Consider the following 20,709-nt stretch of genomic DNA (forward strand, 5'->3'; position numbering starts at 1 on the left):
ATAAAACGGTGCTAATGTACAGTCATGGTGGGAAACATGCAGCCCGGACAAGATAAACCAGAAGAGATGACTTAGAAAACTGGGTAGGGGTGGAGGGCACTCTTCAGAAGCAATGACAGCAAGCACCTTGAACATTGTGGGCATTTTTCCATGGCTGCTGGCACCATGCCAGCCGCATCACCAAAGAAAGATTATGAATATACCGAGGCCACAGGGGTTATCCTAGAAGCTGCCTGCAGGCTCCCAAAGCACCAAGTCTTTTCAGCTTCTATATCCAGCTTTCTTTTTAAAAAAAAAAAAAAAAAAAATGAAAACAAAAACGAAAACATGGTTACCTTGCTGTTTTGGCAGGACAGTGAGCCAGGCAGACTGGTTGGCCTGCCCTATATAATTGGAGACCTTACATATATATTCCCCAGCATCCGCCTCAGTCACATTGAACAGAGCCAGCACTTCTGCATTGGAACTATTTATCCCCGAGTGCTAGAACAGACATAGGAGAACAATATAACGGCCAACCAGGAAGGACCGAAGGCTGTCTATGGTCCCACCACCAACACACCACAGGGAGACAACCTCCATTACGTTCAAAGAGCTGTGGGCTGAGGGAGAATGAAAAGAGTGGGGCGATGGAGAGGGTGTGGGGTGCGGTGACAGCAGGTGGAAGGGGCAGAGCTGCTGCTCATCTCTCTCCAGCCTTTGGACCCTGGGTATTGTTAGCTGGAGAGAGGCTCGTGGTGGGGAGTCGTTGGACACCTATGGTTCTGGGGAAGCCTGTTCTTTTGAAGGACATTCTCTATGAACAACTTAACCCAGGAGACATGGGAGGCAGGGGGCTGAGGATTAACTGAGCTGCCACGTGCTACTACGTCCTGAGAGCGAGTGAGATGGGAAACAGAGGCCGGTGCTACGAAAATGGAGGCTTGCAAAACAAACAAACAAACAAACAAGGAACACAGTGGGGAAAAACTTTTCACGGGCATAGAAATATGGCTCAAAGTTTACTCCTAAACCAGTGTGAATGCTTAGGGAATCTTTGAAAAAAGTTTTTGGAAAAAAAAAAAAAAGTTCTAAAAGGTGGCTACTCAAATTTGATCCTAACATATTAATAAAAAACAGAGTAACATCAAGGTCTTTCCATCAACTCCATCCCACTGACAACTGCACGACCATCTTGTAGGGGAGACAATGTCATGAGGCCCACTTTTATAGAGGTGCAGCTAAGCCTCGACATTTTGTCTAAGATTTTAGGGCTAACAAACAGCTGAACTAGTCTGACTCCAAGTTTGGTCGTTCTTCCCGGACCCCATAGTTCCCTTCTGATATTTTATTAGCAAGCCTAAAGATCTGCTCATTCCTTAACATACTGGCCAAAGAGAGAATCATCTGTCAATTCTAACAGGAAATCAAAGAACCTGGCCAAACCCACCGGGGAGCCCAGTCCAGGGCCCCCTGGGATTTGGAAAGTGCTCACCTTTAGAACCTTGAGGTAGGGCAGCCCGTCGGGCCCATATTTACTGCCGTTCTTCTCGACATGCTTGATCCACTGGATGTGGGGCTGGGCGTCGCTGTACACCTTGCACACAAACTCCACATCCCCTCCGACCACCGTGGAGGCATTCGCCGGCAGCCCAGCCTGCAGGATGGGCCGGTGTGGCGACCGCTCTGATGGAGAGAGGGGAGAAAGGACAAGCAGGGGTGGGAGGAGGAAGAGACCCATGAATAAGGTGTGCTGTCCAGAGGGCTGCTGGGGGAGCCAAAAAGGCCTCCGTCTGCTGGCTGACTCCTCTGGAATAACACGGAGGCCCCATGCACGGCAGAAAGGACTTCAAAGGAGACTGCTGGAGCACAACCCTTGTCAAAACAATTCTTATTTAGAAAAATCAGAAAAGAATTTATTATATCCCAAGTTATTGGTTATCCGTGGCCACCTAACGAATAAAAGGAAAGATTTTATTTTGATAATCTGAAAGACAAATGGCCACAGGGGACCGCTTCACTGAGTGTGCTTGGGACCTTGATCTGGAACTTCTAGGCCCCAGAACTAGAAGCAAATGTGTGTTGTATCAAGCAGATTCATTTGGGATCATTTGTTACTTTAAGCCATTCATCTGTCCCATTACCGCCCATGCAGGCCGAGCAAAGAGACCAGCCACCGTGAATACCAAAAAGGCTCCACTTCTCATCGTGTCTCCTGAGCATTTTTAAAATGTCCTGAGAAGACCTGTATCCCTTATTTTAAAATATAAACTAGAAACCTAAGTCTCTAGACCAAACTCAAAACTGGATTCACCTCTACCAAGGAGCTTAGTCATTGATTGGCTCCCTATTCACACATTCATTTATTTAATAAACATGAATGTCACTGTATGCCAGGAACTACAGGAACTAGCAGACAGTCCTTGGCTTAACAGATGTGGCCCCGAAAGAAACACAAGGAGAAGCCAGTCCCCCAGCCTGGGCTAACTTTTGGACTGTCGGGGAGAAGGCCCAACACAGGGGATGCCTGCCATTCCTTCCTAGGCCTCTTGTCTTGTAGCTCTTTCTCTGCAGCGGGAGTTCTCAACAAAGTGCACCCCCCACACACTTCCTGTTGAGTGGCTTTCAGGAAGGTTCCTCTCCAGTGGAGAGGGGCTCTCTGCAGAAATCCTCTTGAGGCCACCAAGCCAAGGTGTGCTGGCATCTACACCCAAGGTTCCTCAAGAATTAAGCAAAAACCAACTGAAAGATGGGCTAAGAACTGGAACAGACATTTTTCCAAAAACAACATTCAAATGGTGAACAGGTATATGAAAATATGCGTCATTACTAATCCTCAGCAAAATACAAACCAAAATCACCATGGGCTGTCACCTTACCCTGTTAGGGTGGCTACTGGGGAGGATGTAGAGAGTAGATCTCCTGCCCACACAGCTGGTGGGGGTGCAAAACAGTGCGGCCTCCATGAAAAACAATATGGAGGCTCCTTTAAAAAAAAGTCAAAACAGAACGACCATTTGGTCCCACTTCGAGGTATTCATCCAAAAGAACTCAGGATCTGAGACATGAGCACACCCACGTTCCTCACAGCTCCACTGTCAATCAAGATATTGATTCAGCCAATAACCCAAATCTCCATTGACCAATGAATGGAAAAATTTAAAATGTGATCTCTACATACAACGGGAAACCATTAGCTTTAAAAAAAAAAAAAAATGGAAATCTTGCCATGGATGACGATGTGGATGAAACAGGGCAGCCGCGAAAGCACAGGCACTGCAGGATGCAGCTCGTGTGCGGGGTCTGCATGTGCCAACTGTATACCCTCAGAGTGCAGGGGTGGCCGCCAAGGCAGATGGGGGGTTGCTGGTCGGGGGCATAAACTGTCAGTCAAGCAGGATGAACAAATTCCAGAGATCTGCTGTGCAACTTTGCACTTACTCAACGGAAAGATGTTAGACAGCAGATGAGGACATGTTAGGACAGAACATCTCGTGTCACGTGTTCTCAAAAGAGGCACGGTGGCCCACGCCTGTAACCCCAGTGGTTCGTGAGGCTGAGGCAGGAGGATTGCAAGTTCAAAGCCAGCCTCGGCAATAGCAAGGCACTAAGCAACTCAGTGAGACCCCATCTCTAAAGAAAACACAAAACAGGGCTGGGGATGTGGGTTAGTGGTCAAGTGACCCTAAGTTCAATCCCTAGTATCCCCCCAACTAAAAAAAAAAAAAAAAAAAAAAAAAAAAAGGAAGATAAAATAACCACAAGTTCTCACAGCAATGCTGTCAGGGGCACACTCCACCCAATCAGTGCTCCATCCTCACACCTACATGTACCAACCAGCCTCCCACTTTCTCCCTGAAGTATAGGTACCACTGCCTTCAATCTGCAGCTTCAAAACAGCCAGGGGAAATGAAGATGCCCGGGCCAGCCCAACACACCAAGGATGTCCCCATACCACACCTAGGACCCTAGTGCTCTAATCAGAATGATAGATGTCTAGGCCTTTCTATATTTGGGGCTTTCAGATTAAAATATCATTTAGTGGAATTTGTTGGACAAGAGCCAGACCATGTGCAAATTGATTTTACTCCATCAGCCTGTTGCTTGCCCTCAAAAACTTTTTAAGAAAGAAAAAGTACCAGTGGTTATCTTCAGCACATTTATTTCTATAATCTCCCATCGCTTCGCAGATACCTATGTCTCTACATTATAAAGATAAGGATGTCAGAGCCCTCAAGAAGTCATTCATCTGTCCCAATATCACCCATGCAGGCTGAGCAATCACCCCACAAGTCAAGACTTCTAGTTTTTCTGGGAAGAAAATGTCAAACGTTGGTGTCTTCAAATGTCATGTGAAAGCACCACTCTTTGGCTGACATGTTTTCTCAGGCACAGGCCTTGGGGCCTGGTGTGTCACCAGCAGTGGAGGAGGTATGGTTTCATGGTGGCTGGCTCCATCCATGTGGGAAGGACTAAGTTGAGTCCACTTACACACACTCCTCTTCCTCACTCCCCAACACACCTCCTACCAGGAGATTTAACAGCTTAGAGAGGCCATTGCCTGGGCTGGACCCCGCAGCGGGTTCACAAACATGCCCCTTTGTACCTGTCAAGACCAAAGACGGCTCATTCCTTCCCACAGAAAAGTGAATTGTAGGTATCAACTCATTCCCTGGCTCAGTGTTCCACTCAAACTTGTGTATGTGTGTGCGTGCGTGTGTGTGTGTGTAAGACAAATATTGACAGTGGGCCTAAGATATCTTTTGAAACAAAAGTCCTATAAAACCTTTAATATTATAAGCCAGATTTGCCATAATTCACAACAAGCCCTCTTTCTGAAACATACTAGTTTCTAGTAAGTCGTTTCACAAGCAAACACTTGAGCATGTCCTACCAAAAGCTCCGCCCCGTGAACAAGGAGCGCTTTCAGAGCGCCGCCGCCTCTGGCCTGTGCCAGCCTCCGACGGGCATCAGTCGCTGGGGCAACACAGGCAGGGCCCGCTTCAGGGCTGGAGCCTCGCTTTCCTTGTGGTCAGAGCACTGCTGAGCTGCAGTTATTAAGTTATTCCACTGTTATCCGGACTATTTTCACCAAAAGAAAAAAAAAAGCCCCGTGCAATGGTTTAATGTTATTACATTTGCGAATTACAGCATGCCAAATGTCACCGCTGGCAGACCTGAATTCATCTTTGCAAATTTTCTCACCTTAAATGAAATAGCCTTTTAGCCACCCCTTCACCCCCTCTGCTCTTTTTCACTTGAGGTACAAAAACTGCAGGAAGGATCGTTCTGTAATAGAAACCTTACACCATCTTCCAAAACTTATTACAGCTGCTTTCGGTATAAAATGAAACCTCCGAGAACGTTATTTAAAATGTTTTTAAAGTCAGTAGGCCTCATGTTTCGTTTTTCCACATCAGGCTTTGATTTCCTTTGCAACCTTATTCTCTGCCCTTAAACAAGTTGGAGAACGAGGCCTGAAACATCTTGGAAAAGGTCCCAGGATGCCAGCATCTGCCGAGCACCACACGCCTCTTCTTGTCACCTTCAGCCACAGATCGCGCCTTGGTGTCCACCACCCTGAAGAGCAGGGGTCAGGAATGGATGACGGTGTGTGGACTTCTGTTCTGACTTCTTTTCTGGAAAGTTTTCTGTAATTATTTCATTCAGCAGGTTACTCATTCCCTTGGTTTGAATCTCTGTACCTTCTTCTATCCCGATGACTCGTAAGTTTGGTTTTTTTATGTTATTTCTGTTCTGACTTCTGAGGTGCTGGGGCAAAGCCAGGCACGGATGGCCATGACGAAGCCGTCCAGGCAGAGGGGACAGGCCAGGGCAAGAGGAACAATGGCCCTCCAACAATGAACTTGCTGCCCCGGAACCTCACCAGGCCCTGGGCAAGCAGAAACCCTGGGTTTGCAACTTTTCTCAGCAAATCAAAGGGACTAGTCCAGGAATTATTTCTGCATGAGGGACGGAGCCCAGCGCTGGCTCAGCTCTTCTTCTGTGTGATAACAAAGTCACATCTCCCCACCAAGAGGGATTTGCCATGTTAAGCAAGGTTCTCTTTTGGCATGTTTCATTCAGGTGTTATATAAAACAGATTTCTCTCTCTGCAGGAGGAGTGAAATAAATCTGTGAAAAACCAAAGGGCTGATGCACAGCTCACCTCTGATTTTTTTTAATACTTATTTTTTTATAATATCTTTGTTTTATTTTTATGTGGTGCTGAGGATTGAACCCAGTGCATCCTGCGTGCGAGGCGAGCGCTCTACCTCTGAGCCACAATCCCAGCCCCCTCACCTCTGATTCTTGACTGCAATTTTAAAATAGGTATGTTCTGAGCTCGGTAGGTTGCACGTGGACCCTACGTGGACCTGAAGCAGGGTGAGAACCTTCATTTAAAATAGCGACTCAGAGGTCCCTGTGTGGATTCCAAATTAAGACACAATGGAAAGCTGTCCAAAGGGTGCGGCTGCGGTCGACAGGACAGTTGGCTGCACTGCTGGAACGAGGCTCCACCGAATCAACTCGTAGTAAACACAGACTGGAGCCCTTAAAACACATTCCCTCCGCCTTCACTCCCTCTCCCTCTCCCGCCCGGTTTTCAAGTGTCCACTTCACTAAAGCAGAAAGCGCAGCTGCTAAGAGGCTAAGTATCCATGCTGGCCCTCTCAAGTCCAGCTCTGTCGCTGGGGGCCATAACCAACGACAGACTGCAGAGGAAATCACAGCCTGCTTCATTACAAGAAGTAATCATGGAGCGAGAGGGGAAAAAAGAAAATACCTGAGTGACAAAGAATAAATCTTTGTTAATTGACCATTGAAACTTTACAACATGCCAGTCCTCTGCTGGACATAAGAATAGGCTCACTCATAAGAGATCTACAGCTTTTGCTCTGACATGGCTAAGGCCATAAAAACGTCCACAGAGCAGAGAGGTCTCCTGTCTACAGGCTCAGTACACACTCATCCCAGAGATCAGGCTCTTAAATTACACCTATAAATTAATCAAGCCCAGAGCCGCTGGTTTCCCAGCACACACTGGTTGGTCTATTTCTCCCCCCAAACTTAAGCAGCACTTGCCACAAAGAACCAGCTCAAAACCACTCTCTGGCAGCAGGACACCAGGAGTCTATGAATCGAGTTCCCCGGGATTGATCTAGAAGTGGCCAATCTCCTGCTCTCTGGCCCCCATTCACTGAAGAAGCGTGGATCACCTTACCTGCTCTACCTCTAAATTAAAATCAAAATTTAATTACCCTTCCTCCAAAACGGCAGTTTCTTAGCAACTGCAAGGAGCTGAATAGGGAAAGAACACTCTAAGATTTAGAAAAAAAGTGAAAACAACTGAGAATTCTGTTTTCTAAAGCCCAGCCTAGCTTTCTTAGAAAAATAATAGGCAGTGGTTGCGTTTGTTGCATAAAAAATGCACTAAACCACTTAGCATGAGGATCAGTTAGGAGGAGGAAGAGGAGGAGGAGGAGGGAGGAGGGAGGAGGAGGGAGGAGGGAGGAGGAGGGAGGAGGAGGGAGGAGGGAGGAGGAGGGAGGAGGAGGGAGGAGGGAGGAGGAAGAGGAAGAGGAGAAGGGAGGAGGAGGAGAAGGGAGGAGGAGGGGAAGAAGGGGGGAGGAGGGAGGAGGAGGAGGAGGAGGGAGGAGGGAGGAGAAGGGAGGAGGAGGGAAAGAAGGGGGGAGGAGGAGGAGGAGGAGGAGGAGGAGGAGGAGGAGGAGGAGGAGGAGGCCCTGCTTATCAAAGCCTTCTGAAGTTGGAGGAGCCAGATAACTTGCTAAAGGCCTCAAGGCTCACTACAATTACTACAGTGAGTTCACTGCCTTGTCTAGGCTTGGCCCCAGGCAGCCAAGCCAGACAGGCTAAATCCAGTTGGGTTCTGAGTTTTGTTTTGTTTTCCCCAAGTTTTAAAAATGATCAGCAGAAAAAAGTAAGATGGGGTTGGGAAGAAACCATATACTTGGGAAAGAGTCCTACTGGCCATGGCCAGTGCTTCAGCATATCCTGTTCTGAACAGATGAGGGCCCTGGGCGCTGGGCACCCTGAGTGACTTCAAGAAACAAAACCACACCCTGTACCTGACCAGTCTGCTGCCCCTGACCTCCTCCAGTATTGTTCTCCCATCCCCTTTGCTGTACGGTCACCCATGGGGCTGGGGATCCAGCATCATTTTGCAGAGACAGCAAAGTCTGCAGAACCAGCCTGTTTGGGGAAGAATAAAGTGTCTTCCCTCCAGCATGGGCTGAAGTCACAAAGTGACTCGTGAGGCTGCACCATGTGAAATGCTAGAAGCCAAACACCACTAATTCCTTTGTGCCTGCTCACCAGCGTGGACAAGAGGGGTGCAGGGCAGGTGGCGGCTGGGGCCTGGGAAGACCCGCAGGGGAGGCGAACACCTTCCCACATGAATGTCACAGACCATATGATTTGGCTGGACTGAGCAGCTTTTACCTGCAGGGTGTCAATTTGGATCTTCTCCTGAAGACAAATTACAGGAGCAGGACTGTGTGTGTTACTTACGCCTCCGATGTTTAAAGACATCAAGCTCTGTGACTTCATAAAGTTAAGCCAGAGCTGACCACTCTTTGGTGACCAGAAAGCCATGCCAAATTTAGATAAAAGGAGAAATGCCTTTGAGATGATGAGAAAGTTCTAGAGACGGACAGTGGTGAAGGCTGCACAACGATACAACAAAGGTGCTGAAAGTTGCAGAATCGTCTGTTCAAAAATGGTGAAAATGGTCAATTTTATGCTATGCGTCTCTTCCCACCATTTTCTGAAAAAAGAAGATGTGGCGAAGGTGACAATGGTAGAGTGCATCCGATATGTCTCCAGGGTCACGGGAAAGGGCCCTTCTCAGATTGCTAAGTGTGTTTATCTTGTCGGGTTTACCAAATGAAAGCTTTTCTATCTTCAATGCAAAGAATCCACACAAGGTCCCTCCCTGTACTGTGCTCCAGGGTGGACACTGATGCAATCTCAGACGTCAGGTCTCTGCAAGCTCCCTCCTGAGGAGTGGGGGTAAACACAGCTGAGAGCAATCCCGCTGGGCTCCAGCACCTCCACTGGCTTAGGGGGGGCACTCCTTTAGGAATGCAACTTTATCAGCTGGTGTCTGCCTCGCTGGGTTTCCTCCATGGGAAGAGCGTGCTGGAAAAGTTAGCTGGTTTTCTGTTTTGTTTGTTTTGTTTTGTTTTTTTAATTGTTCAGGAATTTAAAATACCCTTTTGTTAGAAAGGCTGAGTTCCAAATTACAGTAAGCGTCTCCTAAATGATTTGCAAAGATGCTAGAAATTAAAAAAAAAAAAAAAAAAATCAAACCAGCGGCAAGCCCCTAGTCAAGTCAAAATGAATTTCCTTAAGCTTAAAATGTTTTGCAACTATTTACCAAAAAGACCCTTTTGAAATCTGTCCTAGAAAAATATTCACACAGGTGCCTAATAAATGGGTGTAGACAAAGCTTGTCATTGTAGCATTTTTTCTTTTTTTCTTTTTTTTTTTTTTTTTTTTTTTTGGTAACTGGAAAATAAAAGATGTGCACAACCTCAAGGTGATTAAATGACTTATGCTATATGCATGACGGGCCAGCACACTGCTGCTAATAAGCATGAAGATCGATGCGGACAGGGAAGAATGTCCACAGTACAAATGTTCCTAGCTTTCATCAACCCCCATCCTCTGAAATGCCTTTCTTCTAGAGGAAGTCCAGAAAGACCTATGCTAATCTCTCAGATATGTTTTGCTCCTGGGGTGGATGGAGCAGAAGGAAAAGCTTTCAGCCCATCTGAGCAAACAAGAAATGCCGCCCTTTGGCACAACGACATGGGAGGTTGAACCATAAACCCCATTTGTTTTCTTGGGGACAAAACTCAGACACTGAAAATAACTGTGGTTCTAGATACTCCTTAGGACAAGCATCACCCAAAGAGAGGCTTTGAAATTGTCACCCAGATCTCAAGAGGCTCAGATCCAAACTCTCCTTCTGAAGGTGCTATTCTGCTCCGTGCCCAGGGGGGGGCGAGATGCCGCAGTCAGCCCCCACCAGCCCATAACAAGCACTCCACCATGATCGCAGACAGGATGATTTGGCTTCTTTTGGACAAAACCACAGATTTTAAGGACGATGTCCTTCACCTTTCTGTCTCATTCCAGGGCATGAACCAAACCAGTAAGGTAAGAACTTCTTTTTTCAAGTGAAACACAGCTTTCAAGACCCCAGTGCTCAACCCTCCTCAGACCACTACCTCCCTGACCCGGGGGAGGACATGGCTGGGCACTGTCTGATGACCTTAAGGATGGATGGAATCCTACAGCGAAGGTGCTCCAGGAATCTCCATGTCCCCTCATCATCTCCTCACTGTGAGGGTTTGGGGTCTCTCACGCTATGAAATGAGAACTCCCAGGGGACAAAGTGTGTCTCATTCGAGTGACTGTCACCTGGGAGGCTGTGCTGACATTATGTGCCCCACAGACGAGGGCTCAGCATGACAAAAGAGGAAATACAGGCAGCCCCAGCTGGAGTGTTCTGTTCTCCAAACAGGGACAACAACAATCTCCCTGGCCCACGTCTCTCTTCTCAGAAGCAGGAGAACCACCTCTCCACAGCAACACTGGTGTCCTCCGCCATCTTCTCCACACAGCCTCCTGCACCAGACCTGTTTGGGTGTCAGATCCAACCTCAAAGCCACCCTTCCAATCAGACCTGTTCTCCAAGTGGAGACCACAGCCTGTCACAGCCTCCCTTCTCCTGGACTGGGAACAGGAACCAAACATGAGCAGGGGAATACGTGGTGGGGCCCTAAGGGAAACCCGGGGACGCACCTCTAAAAAGGAGAAGAACTCAAAGGCAGGTCCCCATGCGCATCCCAGGGAGATGGCATGAAATCTCCCAGTGGGGTCTTTCAGTTTGTATAAGTAGCTGTTGTCTGAGCTGTGATGAATACTCTGTTCACAGAAAACCTCTTTGAAGGTCCTGCGCTTCAGAACTGGAACACTAAGCACTACAAAACTCCAAATGTAATAACTCATTAGAATACTTTTCTATTAAGGTTAGTATGCCTTACCTAAAATACTAGGAGCTAGAAATCTTTCAGAATCTGGACTTTCTCAGAGGTTAAAATATTTGCATAGACCTTACCAGTTGAGCATCCCTAATCCACAAAATCTAAAATTCAAAAGGCTCCACAATCAAACTTCTGTAATTTTGTCAATCAATGTGACAATCGTTGGCCTACAATGCAATCAATATGATGTTCAAAAGTTTTGAACTTCAACCAAGGCATTGTGGCATATACCTATAATCCCAGCTATTCAGGAGGCTAAGGCAGGAGGATCCTAAGTTCAAAGCCAGCCTCAGCAATTGGGCAAGACCTTGTCCCAAAATAAAACAAAAAGGGCTGGGGATGTGGCTCAGTGCTTAAGCACCCCTGGGGTCAATCCCTGGTACCCAAAAAAAAAAAAAAAAAAAGTTTTGGATTTAAGCTTTGGGACTTTCAGATCAGGGATGCCCCACCGTATTTCAATTTGGCACACAGAAACCTAAAGTTCTCGAACACTGTGCATTCTGTGGCTGCTGTAGATAAAGTCTTATCTTCATGCCAAGCTCACTGCCCAGCTCTGATAAAGTGGCTCTCTCTGTGCCCAGCCTCACCTGCATCTCACCTGCAGGTATGGCAAAAAGACCTGCTTCTTATATAAAACTGCAAAACATTGGGGCTGGGACTGGAGTTCAGTGGTAAAGCGCTTGCCTCGCATGTGTGAGGCGCTGGGTTTGATCCTCAGCACCACATAAAAAATGAATAAAGACACTGTGTGTTCATCTACAACTAAAAAAATATTTTTTTAAAAAGTGCAAAACATTAACCTGATCATAACACTTCTGCATCCTCTTTGCCCACAGACTCAATGCCAAAGATCAACCACAGACCAAATATTAGCCCTCTCTCCAGCCACCTCAGCTGGACCTCCTGCCAGAATCGAAAGCAATCAATAAAGCTTCCTTCCTCAACTGTGGACCAAAGGGCACCTGGCGGCTTGCAGAGGACATGACAAAAAAGCTGATATGGTCAAGCACTAACATGCCCCTTCCACGCTGGCTCCACAGACACCCTGCTCCCAGAGCCTGGAAGGAGTCACTTCTTGCTGGGAAAGTACTCAGTTGCCGGTCAGTACTTGGAGCCATCATGCTGTCCACTGGCCAGCCTTTGCCCCTGGAAGCTCTGCTGCGAAACAGGAATGAAGAACTGCTCTGTTGCAATTGGACACTCATTAAACAGTGGCGACCAGGAGTTTTGAAATTTCTGTCCTGGAGGATGGGCTGACGCCGACCACTCCTTTAATCAGGGACAGGCTGTGGATCTCACTGGAGACGGGACAGGAGGTGTGGGATCACCTGCTGAGGGTCACCTGGGGCTGTTACTGATGGCACTGCCCTTCTCGCACCTCACCTCCCAGGGCGCTGCTCAGCACGTGGGTCATCACCCCACGGGACAGCTGAGAGGACAGAGCCTCAGACACCACCACTTGCTAAGGCTACAGAGCTGGCAAAGGATGGACAGGATTTGACATCCCCACCAACTCCGTAATTCCCACCTGAACATCCTCAGGCCAGCGCTCTCTGGCAAGGAGACCCCCCGGGCCAACTGTAGTAACCAAGGGGTTTGGACAAAAGGCCAAAATGGCCGCCCAAGCCACTAGAGCAGCTCAGGTACACACTTCCGGCTCAACCGCTGCTCCAGTGCTACTCAAACAGGGCCTGCCGTGACCTGTGACCTGGCAAGCCACCTCCACGCCACCTCGGTAGGGGGCTCTCTGCCTCTCTCCAGCTGGACTGCAGAACCCCAGCATGGGCGCACCCAGCCAGTGTCGGCCTCAGGCCCCACGTCTTAGCCTCGGAGCAAGAAATGGAGAAGAATTCACTGGCTGCGAGATCACAGATATGGAAAGATCAAATGAAGGCTGGCCAGGAAGCTCAAGGTCAAGACGCTTCAAGTTCAGAACCTCACAGGACTCCAGAGAGCGGAGGAAACAGAGCGCTACAGTCAGAGGGAGGCCGGGCATTTGGTGCACTCCAGTGCTTCTGCCAAGGCTGCTCCTCACCGCGGGGCAGAGTCGGCATGAGCCTCACCCATAACTAACTAGGCCACCCCTCTTCACTGATGTAAAGGCCATTCTGCTCCATGTTCCCATTCCAGATGTGGCCCAGGGCCTCCGACTCCTTAATCCCTGGGCCTTCACACCAGAGCCTCCGCATTCCTGGGACAGAGGCTCTTCAGGGTCTCTGTACAACTTGGGTCGTCTCTCCTGCTGGAGCTGGGGACTGGGCTGCAGCCGCGCAGTGCAAGGGGGGACACCTCCTTCCTCCTGAGCACACACCTGAGGGGGAGTCAACGTGGAACAGATTCCTTCATGCTTTCGGGCCGTGTCCCATCATGTCCAGAGCCAAGTTACAGAGGATTTATGTCAAGGCGAGTCAACAGAGCCATTCTGGTCTGTCACCAGGCAAGTTGGGGCTGGTGTTGAAGCTTGCACGATCTCCACCCAGCCAGAGGGCAGTGCAGCCCCCGATGGGCCCCAACCCGCCCCTCCAACACAGACTACTGCTCACGCTTCAACTCCGGGGTGGGGTGAAGTTCTAGAAAGGTAAATTCACAGGGGAGAAGATACCGCCAGCCTCAGCAAATGCACTTATCATCCTACACACCCAATGCCGGGTGAGTGGTCTCAGGGGGTGCAGAACTGGAACCCCAAGCAGGAAAAGCTCACAGTCCAAAGCCAAAGGGTCTTTGTGGGCGAGAAAGAGCAACCAGTCTTTGAATACCTCCGCCTCCTGTGGTTTTGGCAGTGAAGAGCTGGAGGTCGGGTGGGGTCGCAGCAGCTCCTTCTCAGTTGCCACTGGTCCACACCACAGCGAGCCCAACAGGAAGGCGCTGGCACGCCCTGACCCAGGAGTCAAAAACGCCTGGGCTGAGACCTTGCTCTGCCATCTTCAAGTCCTTGCAAGAATCACTCACCCTCCTGGAATGGATTTCCTCTGCTGTAAGATGGACGGGTGGAGGTTGGGATCAAGAGGCCAACTCAGTGAACTTCAAGCATTTGAACCCTATGATTCTCTTCTGCAAGTGCAACAACCCAATCAGTCTTAGGATGGCCTCAATCAAAGGTGGAACTAGGAATCGGGAATGGCAGCCAGCCACTGGCCACTTCTGTTGGTAACAAAATGGCATTCAGTCTGTTTAATAAAACTTCTGATGGAGCAAATGAAAGCTATTAAAGATAACCTTCTAACCCTCAAAAGAATCCAGCTTTTGAAGGGGGGAAACTGGCATTGGTGGCTGGTCACCTGCGTGCCAATGTGGCATTTTCACCTGCTAACCCACCTGAGGCCTCACGAGCAACTGTAGGTTGAACTGTGACCCCAGGAGTAACTGTACATGTCCAAATCCCTGAGCCCAAGGATGTGGACTTACAAAGAAACCATGCCTTTGCAGACGTAATGAAGTTAAGGATACAGAGATTAGACCATCCTGGGTTTAGGGTGGGTTCTGAATCCAGTGACAGGTGTCCTCATAAGAAAAAAACAGAGGAAGATCTGAGATACAGAAGTGAGATGTGTGGGGGTAGAGGCAGAGACAGAAGTGATATATCTCTAAGTCAAGGACTGACAATGGCCACTGGAAGCTGTAACAGAGCCATGAAACCTGGTGACACCTAGATTTTGGACTTCTGGGCTCCAGAAGTATAAGTGAATGTGTATGTACTACTTCAAACAAACATGTTTGGGATCATTTGTTATAGCAGCTCTAGGAAACTAATACAGCCATCACAGGAATGAAGCAAGGATTGTCATTCCCATCCAACTGATGATAAAGGTGAGGGTTAGTTCCAACTCACCGGGTGCCCAAGTGTGCCCTCAGACAGATGTTCTACTCCTGTCACACCACCAGGCTGCTTTCGTTTCTAACACTCATGAGTCAGGCACAGTGAAAGTGAAGAGTTCATGACTTATCCTAGATGCAGCTTCTTGGTGGCAGGGCTCCCATCAGATCCAGAGCTTCAGCACCCCCCACTGATAAACCACAGCAAAGACTGACCACCTCCCACAGCCAGCTGTTTTTATTATTGCCACAATTACAAGACGTGGAGCTTCGAGCTCCTTTTCCCTTGAAGTAAAAGGTTGAAAAGTAATGGTGTCGATCTTAATGAGGATCACGCAGGCTCCTAAAAGGACTCCCACAAATGCAAGCCTCCCCCTGCCCCACCACAGCTTGCTGTTTAATTCCAGAGCACAACAACGTCACTTAAATTACACGGCCTTTACACTAAAGTGCTTATGGGGGTTGCCTTTGCAAGGAAGAATTTCAGTGAAAAAGTCTCACCCATTTTGATGCTTCCTCACATCTGAGCCACAAACCCAGGTATCATAGCAACAAAAATAAAACCTCACGAGAATGTGAGCAACAACAGAGCTCCTGACTTCCTGTGAGGCAGGGGGTGTCGCTGATAAGCCGTGATCACGCAGCAACACACTAAATTTGGGCCCAAGGGCCACTAGAAGTTTGCGGCTGAAGCCTGAATCGTTCTTGTTTCCCTTGCTGAGATGTTCAGAAGGACTGCCAACCCTGTAAGTCTACACGAGGCTCTTTCGCTGACTCAATTCTTATTTTATTAGTGCTTCTCAAAGCAATTACTAGGGTTCTGAGCAAAGATGAGAGTATTTCACGCCTCCATCTTTACTGAAAATGTCTTATACTTCGCTGACTTTTGGCTTCTATTTATAAAGAAGGTTCAAGGCTTGGAAAATTATTGGAGTTGAGCTTTAATGGATATTCCCAACCAGCATTGTGTCATTATTGGCCTGCGTTTAGCTGGGCGATCTCCCAAATTTGTGACATAATCAGGCCTCTCTCTGCGTTACTCCATACACTCGGGCTCCCTGCACATTACCCACTGAATCACACGCTCTTTTCAGCAAGACCGATTGCCAGGGGATTAACATTAGACAGCACAATTCCATTATTCAGCAGCCCAATTCAAATCCCAACCCTAAACTCTAAGAGAGATTTCAGGGCTTCACAGGGATGAGCTGCCAGAAAGCTCAAAGGGGAGGTGGGTGAGGGGCTTTTGAATGCCTGACATAACAACTCAACGGAAAACCTGCCCTAAGCAAGACCCTGCTGCTGCAGGGCCCATGACAGGACTCTGGGATTCCTGGAGCTGCCCCAACCAACCTCAATGGACAATTGATGGACCTACGCAAAGCCTAATCCCTGAAGATGGCTGGAGCACCACTGTTTTTTTTTTTCCCTCCAACAATAAATTACTTAATTACAAAATTAGGTATTTAGAACTTTTAACCCAAAATCCAACTTGCTTTCCTTAACTGGAAACACTTCTTGTCAAATGCAGTACACATGCGGCCCAAAGTAAATTCCAAGTCACGTACCCTTTGATGGATGGATTTATATATAGTGCGTTAATGCCAAAATTCATATTAACCATTTTCTTCTCATATTTGAATATCAGGCCTCTTTCTGTTTTGTAAAATATATGAACATAGTAGTTCTAAGAATCATACCACGAATCTCTACAAGAAAAGGGGAATGTAAGTCATTCTTTATCCATAGGACAGACATTGTACAAAGGTCTATCAAATTCCATATTAAGGCTTCAGAATGACTCAAATGCTCAAATAAATCTTCTTTTCAGGGGATGCTTATGTGCAAATGCAAATAAAGACTTTATCATGCTTTCTAAGGCAGAGTGTCTTGTGAATTTAACTTCATTTAATTTGACAGAAAGCCAAAATAGTTTTAATTTTCAGTTAACCTAAATCTTCAATTAACCAAATCTACACCATTTAGTTAATCCAGTTTTTTTTCCCCAAAGGTTTTTAATGGCTTGGAGGGCAATTCAAATACCTGTGGAATTTCTCTCTGCCAGGAGTTAACACATTTTATTATGAAAGGAGAAGAGCTACCTACAGTGAGATAACACTGGGGGCACCTGCACAGGAAGTGACATGAGAGACCAGAGCACAGTGGGTGGGCATGTGCTCCCAGAGAGACCAACGGGTAGGGACCCTCCAAGACAGAGGAGAACCCTATTGTCATCAACAAAACCCACCATAAGAGGCAAAACTGGGGAAGAAATAGGAGCTTGCGAGACACTGGGCTACACGAGCTTAAGATGTCTGTTAAAATGCCTCTTCCTCCGCGCACTCGGAGGGAAAGTACTTACAAACTCATCCATGTGGTTCCCTCTGCCCAGAGGAAATGCATTCCAGGAACAGACCCTGACCCAGAGAATCAGGCAACTCCTGACGCAAGGGGTTGGGCACCTGGACGTCCATCTTCCTGCAGCCAGCGGGGGCTCAGCATTGGCGATACCCTTTCCGTTCCTCTTCAGCCCACGTGATACCGTGGCCCTTCTTTAGGAAATGTTGTCTCTGTTTTTTGGTTTTTGTGGGTGTGTGGGGGTGGTGGGCGTGTGCTATGGATTGAATTCAGGGACACTCAACCACTGAGCCACACCCCCAGGCCTATTTTGTATTTATTTAGACACACGGTCTCACTGAGTTGCCAAGCGCCTCACTTTTGCTGATACTGGCCTTGATCCTCCTGCCTCAGCCTCCCGAGCTGCTGGGATTACAGGTGTGTGCCACCACGCCTGGTGCTGCCTGTTATAAAAGCAAAGTTCTCCTACAGCATATCAGACCCCTTTTCCACTCACATTTTCAGAATAAATCTCAGCTTCTAGAATGCCAGACGATTCTTACCCTGTCCACCTTACAAAAGGTCAGGTTTGGGAACAACAAAGATACAGCGAAACCCAGAAAACCAGCAGATCAGGAATCAGAACAAATAACAGAGTGCAGAAATAATGTGAAAATAATTTCCCCCTTAAATTTGGGGGAGGGACAAGTGAATCCACTATCATGGCTTCAAATGAGTCCACTAGAACCGGCTGCGAAAGGCCGGCCCGCAGCAGCAGACTCACCAACGACGTCAAGGTGGTAGGTGTGGTTGATGGACCCGTACTCGTTCTCCACCACACACGTGTAATTGCCTTTGTCGGACGGGACCACGCTTTCCATAATAAGACTCCAATGCTGGTTTCGTACCTGAAAAGATTCAAGTAAAGGTGGTTATTCAATAATCTTAGCACGGAAAACCAACTACTCTGCTTTCTTATTGTAAAATGAAGTTGGCTGGGGCTGGGAATAGAGCTCAGAGGTAGAAAATGTGCTTGGCATGTGCCAAGGCCCTGGGTTCAACCTCCAGCACCCGAAAAGAAAAAAAGGGCAGAACAAGAAGTCCAGGGAGGGCAGAGAAGAATCCACACTGTGCTCATAACTGGTCCTCAGAATGGTAACAAATGAAAATAACTATCGTCAACATGTGAAGGCCTGTGGGGCAGATACTCACACACTCAAACACTCAGATGTGCAGGGGCATCTGCCACTGTCATGGATTAACTGTTTCCTCCAGGAGAACTTGAGTGGCCACGGGGCCTGAACAGCAACCTACGTATGGATCTATCAGGTCACTCATCCACTGGGAGCCCCCAGCCCTAGAGCACCAACGAACCATCTAAAATCAATGCTAGTAAGCACCAACCATATGCCAGGCACCACCCTGAGCCCTCGGTCCTGACTTAGCTAAGTTCATCCTCCCAGGGAGCCCACGAGAAAAGCGCCATTACCGTTCCTGAACTTTCTGGTTTCAAGCCCCTCATTTCTCTCTTCCTGGCTTTCCCATGCTGCCTAGAAATCTCAAGAAGTTTCAGCTGAGAACACAGGTCTGCCCTTTCCATCCCTAGTGGTGGGTGGGTAGATGTCGTGTTCCCGAGATACACCCAGAATTCCAAATATGGGAGTAATGAATCCTTATGGAACTTCAGTTCTATATCCAGTTGTTTGCAAACTTCTTGAGACTTTGCAAAGATAAGCAGCACATGTAAAAAAATAAATAAGCAAACTATGGTGACTCCTACCCAGTCTGTAAATATGCAGACTAGATTCTAATGTTCTCACCCTGCTTTTGAAATATTTCATTAGACTTAGATTTTTAAACAAGATTGAATTTTCCTTACCAGGAAAAAAAAATGCAAATTTTACTATCTTTAGTGTTCATGGCTTTAACATCTCCGTCCGAATCATTCTTAGTATTTTGGACGAGGCACTCCAGAGAAATGGAAAGAAAAAATAAAAAGTGAGGGCCTACTAATCTCAGCTCTCGTGTCAGGAATCTCAACTGACCTTCTGAATGACACCCTGGGCATCGCAAGTGTTTTCAGCCTTAATCACATAAAAACCCATAATACAGGCAGAGCCTTCGCAGGCACATGAGAGATTCAAGGAACTAAACCAGAGAATAAAGAAAATCATCCAGTAACTGCTCCAGTTATAAAAGCAGGAGGGCGGAGCAGCTGTCCACTTTGCCAACAGAGGTAAGGGACCACGGGAGCTCGCCAGGGCCCACCAAGTTCACATTAGCAGCGGCACTTCACAGCCTTCCTGCCGTCACTGCTGCCAGGTTCAGACAGACCACTGCTCGGCACTGCCGGCCCCGTGGAGGATCACCAGGGGACAGGGGACTCTTCTCAAGAGCATAGGCAGCAAGTTCTGGGCAGTCACCCCACTCAGAGGCCCTGACCCTGGAGGTCATCTCACAGTCCCACTGTGAGCTGGTGATGGGAAAGTGATGTGTCGCAAGTAAGATCCCTGACACTGAAGAGCACCTGGGGCCCCCGATCTACTGCAGAGAGTCGGTCTTCACTCGGGAGATAAGCTCATGCACTTGGCTGGGCCAATAACTTGTCAGAGAACCAAAGCAAGGGGCCAGGTCTCCCCATAGGAGAGAGAAAATTCTCCTGCGCAGGAGGGGTGTTCGGATCTGGAGGTGTGGATACCAAATGGCCCGGTTCTATGAGAACTCCTGACCGCTGGGTACCACTGGAGCTGTGGGAGAGAGGGCCTGAGAGGCAGGTACCAGCTCCCTGGCTTACCAAGAGCCAGGTGGCCCCACAAGGAGATGCTCCTTCACCCAGGGGTACAGATACAGTTCTCTCCTTGCCTCTGAGCCACCCGTCACGTGGAAGGCAAGACAGGGAGGCAGCAGAGACCAGCGTCACCAAGCCACGTAATCCAGCATTTAGCCCTGCTGTAAATATTCAGTTCTTTGAGCCCCCGCTCAGATGTCATGCGCATAAGCCCTTAATCACCGCAGTGCCTGCCTCTGGACCCGGTCCAAACTGTCAATGTCTTTCTCACGCCTGGACCCAGATTTGGCACATGGCATATTCCAAATGGAACTGAACCTGAACTGCATGGGGAGGGGACATTAAATCTTGGCACATGGAGCTTGGCATGGCAGCTGCCCCAACCCCACCCCCAGGGGCACGTGGTCAGCCAGAGTGTCTTGCTGGGGCTGTGATATTCCACCTCGAGATCCCTCTTCAAGACACCATGCGCCCTCCATACTGACTTCCTGGAGATGTGCTACAAATATTAGCAAGTTAATATTAATAAAATATTTTGACGATGAGAAGCACATTTACCAAACAGGTGTTTCCACCCTCCCAGAACCTGGGCAGTGGGTCAACGCTGCCTTGTGCGGTACTGTTAATGTTTACTTTTTACATCACTGATCCAGGGTTTGATTCCTTGACATACCACCAGGCCCAAATATTATGAGCTGTGGCATTTTCTAAATGGAT

The 20,709-nt window shown here is 48.1% G+C and overlaps 1 protein-coding gene across 1 annotated transcript in view; it reads right to left on the reverse strand.

Moving 5' to 3' along the window:
* Nucleotides 1–20,709, reverse strand: part of FGFR2 (fibroblast growth factor receptor 2) — a 100,718-nt gene that overhangs the window by 33,530 nt on the left and 46,479 nt on the right. Inside the window, exons 6-7 of the mRNA XM_081267966.1 lie at nucleotides 17,989–18,112; nucleotides 1,475–1,665 (exon numbers count right to left, since the gene is read on the reverse strand). Of these exons, the coding sequence (XP_081124092.1) occupies nucleotides 1,475–1,665; nucleotides 17,989–18,112 (315 nt within the window). The remainder of the gene's footprint in view (nucleotides 1–1,474; nucleotides 1,666–17,988; nucleotides 18,113–20,709) is intronic.

The sequence above is a fragment of the Spermophilus citellus genome (genome assembly GCF_964194105.1).
Source record: "Spermophilus citellus genome assembly, chromosome: 15".
Taxonomy (NCBI): domain Eukaryota; kingdom Metazoa; phylum Chordata; class Mammalia; order Rodentia; family Sciuridae; genus Spermophilus; species Spermophilus citellus.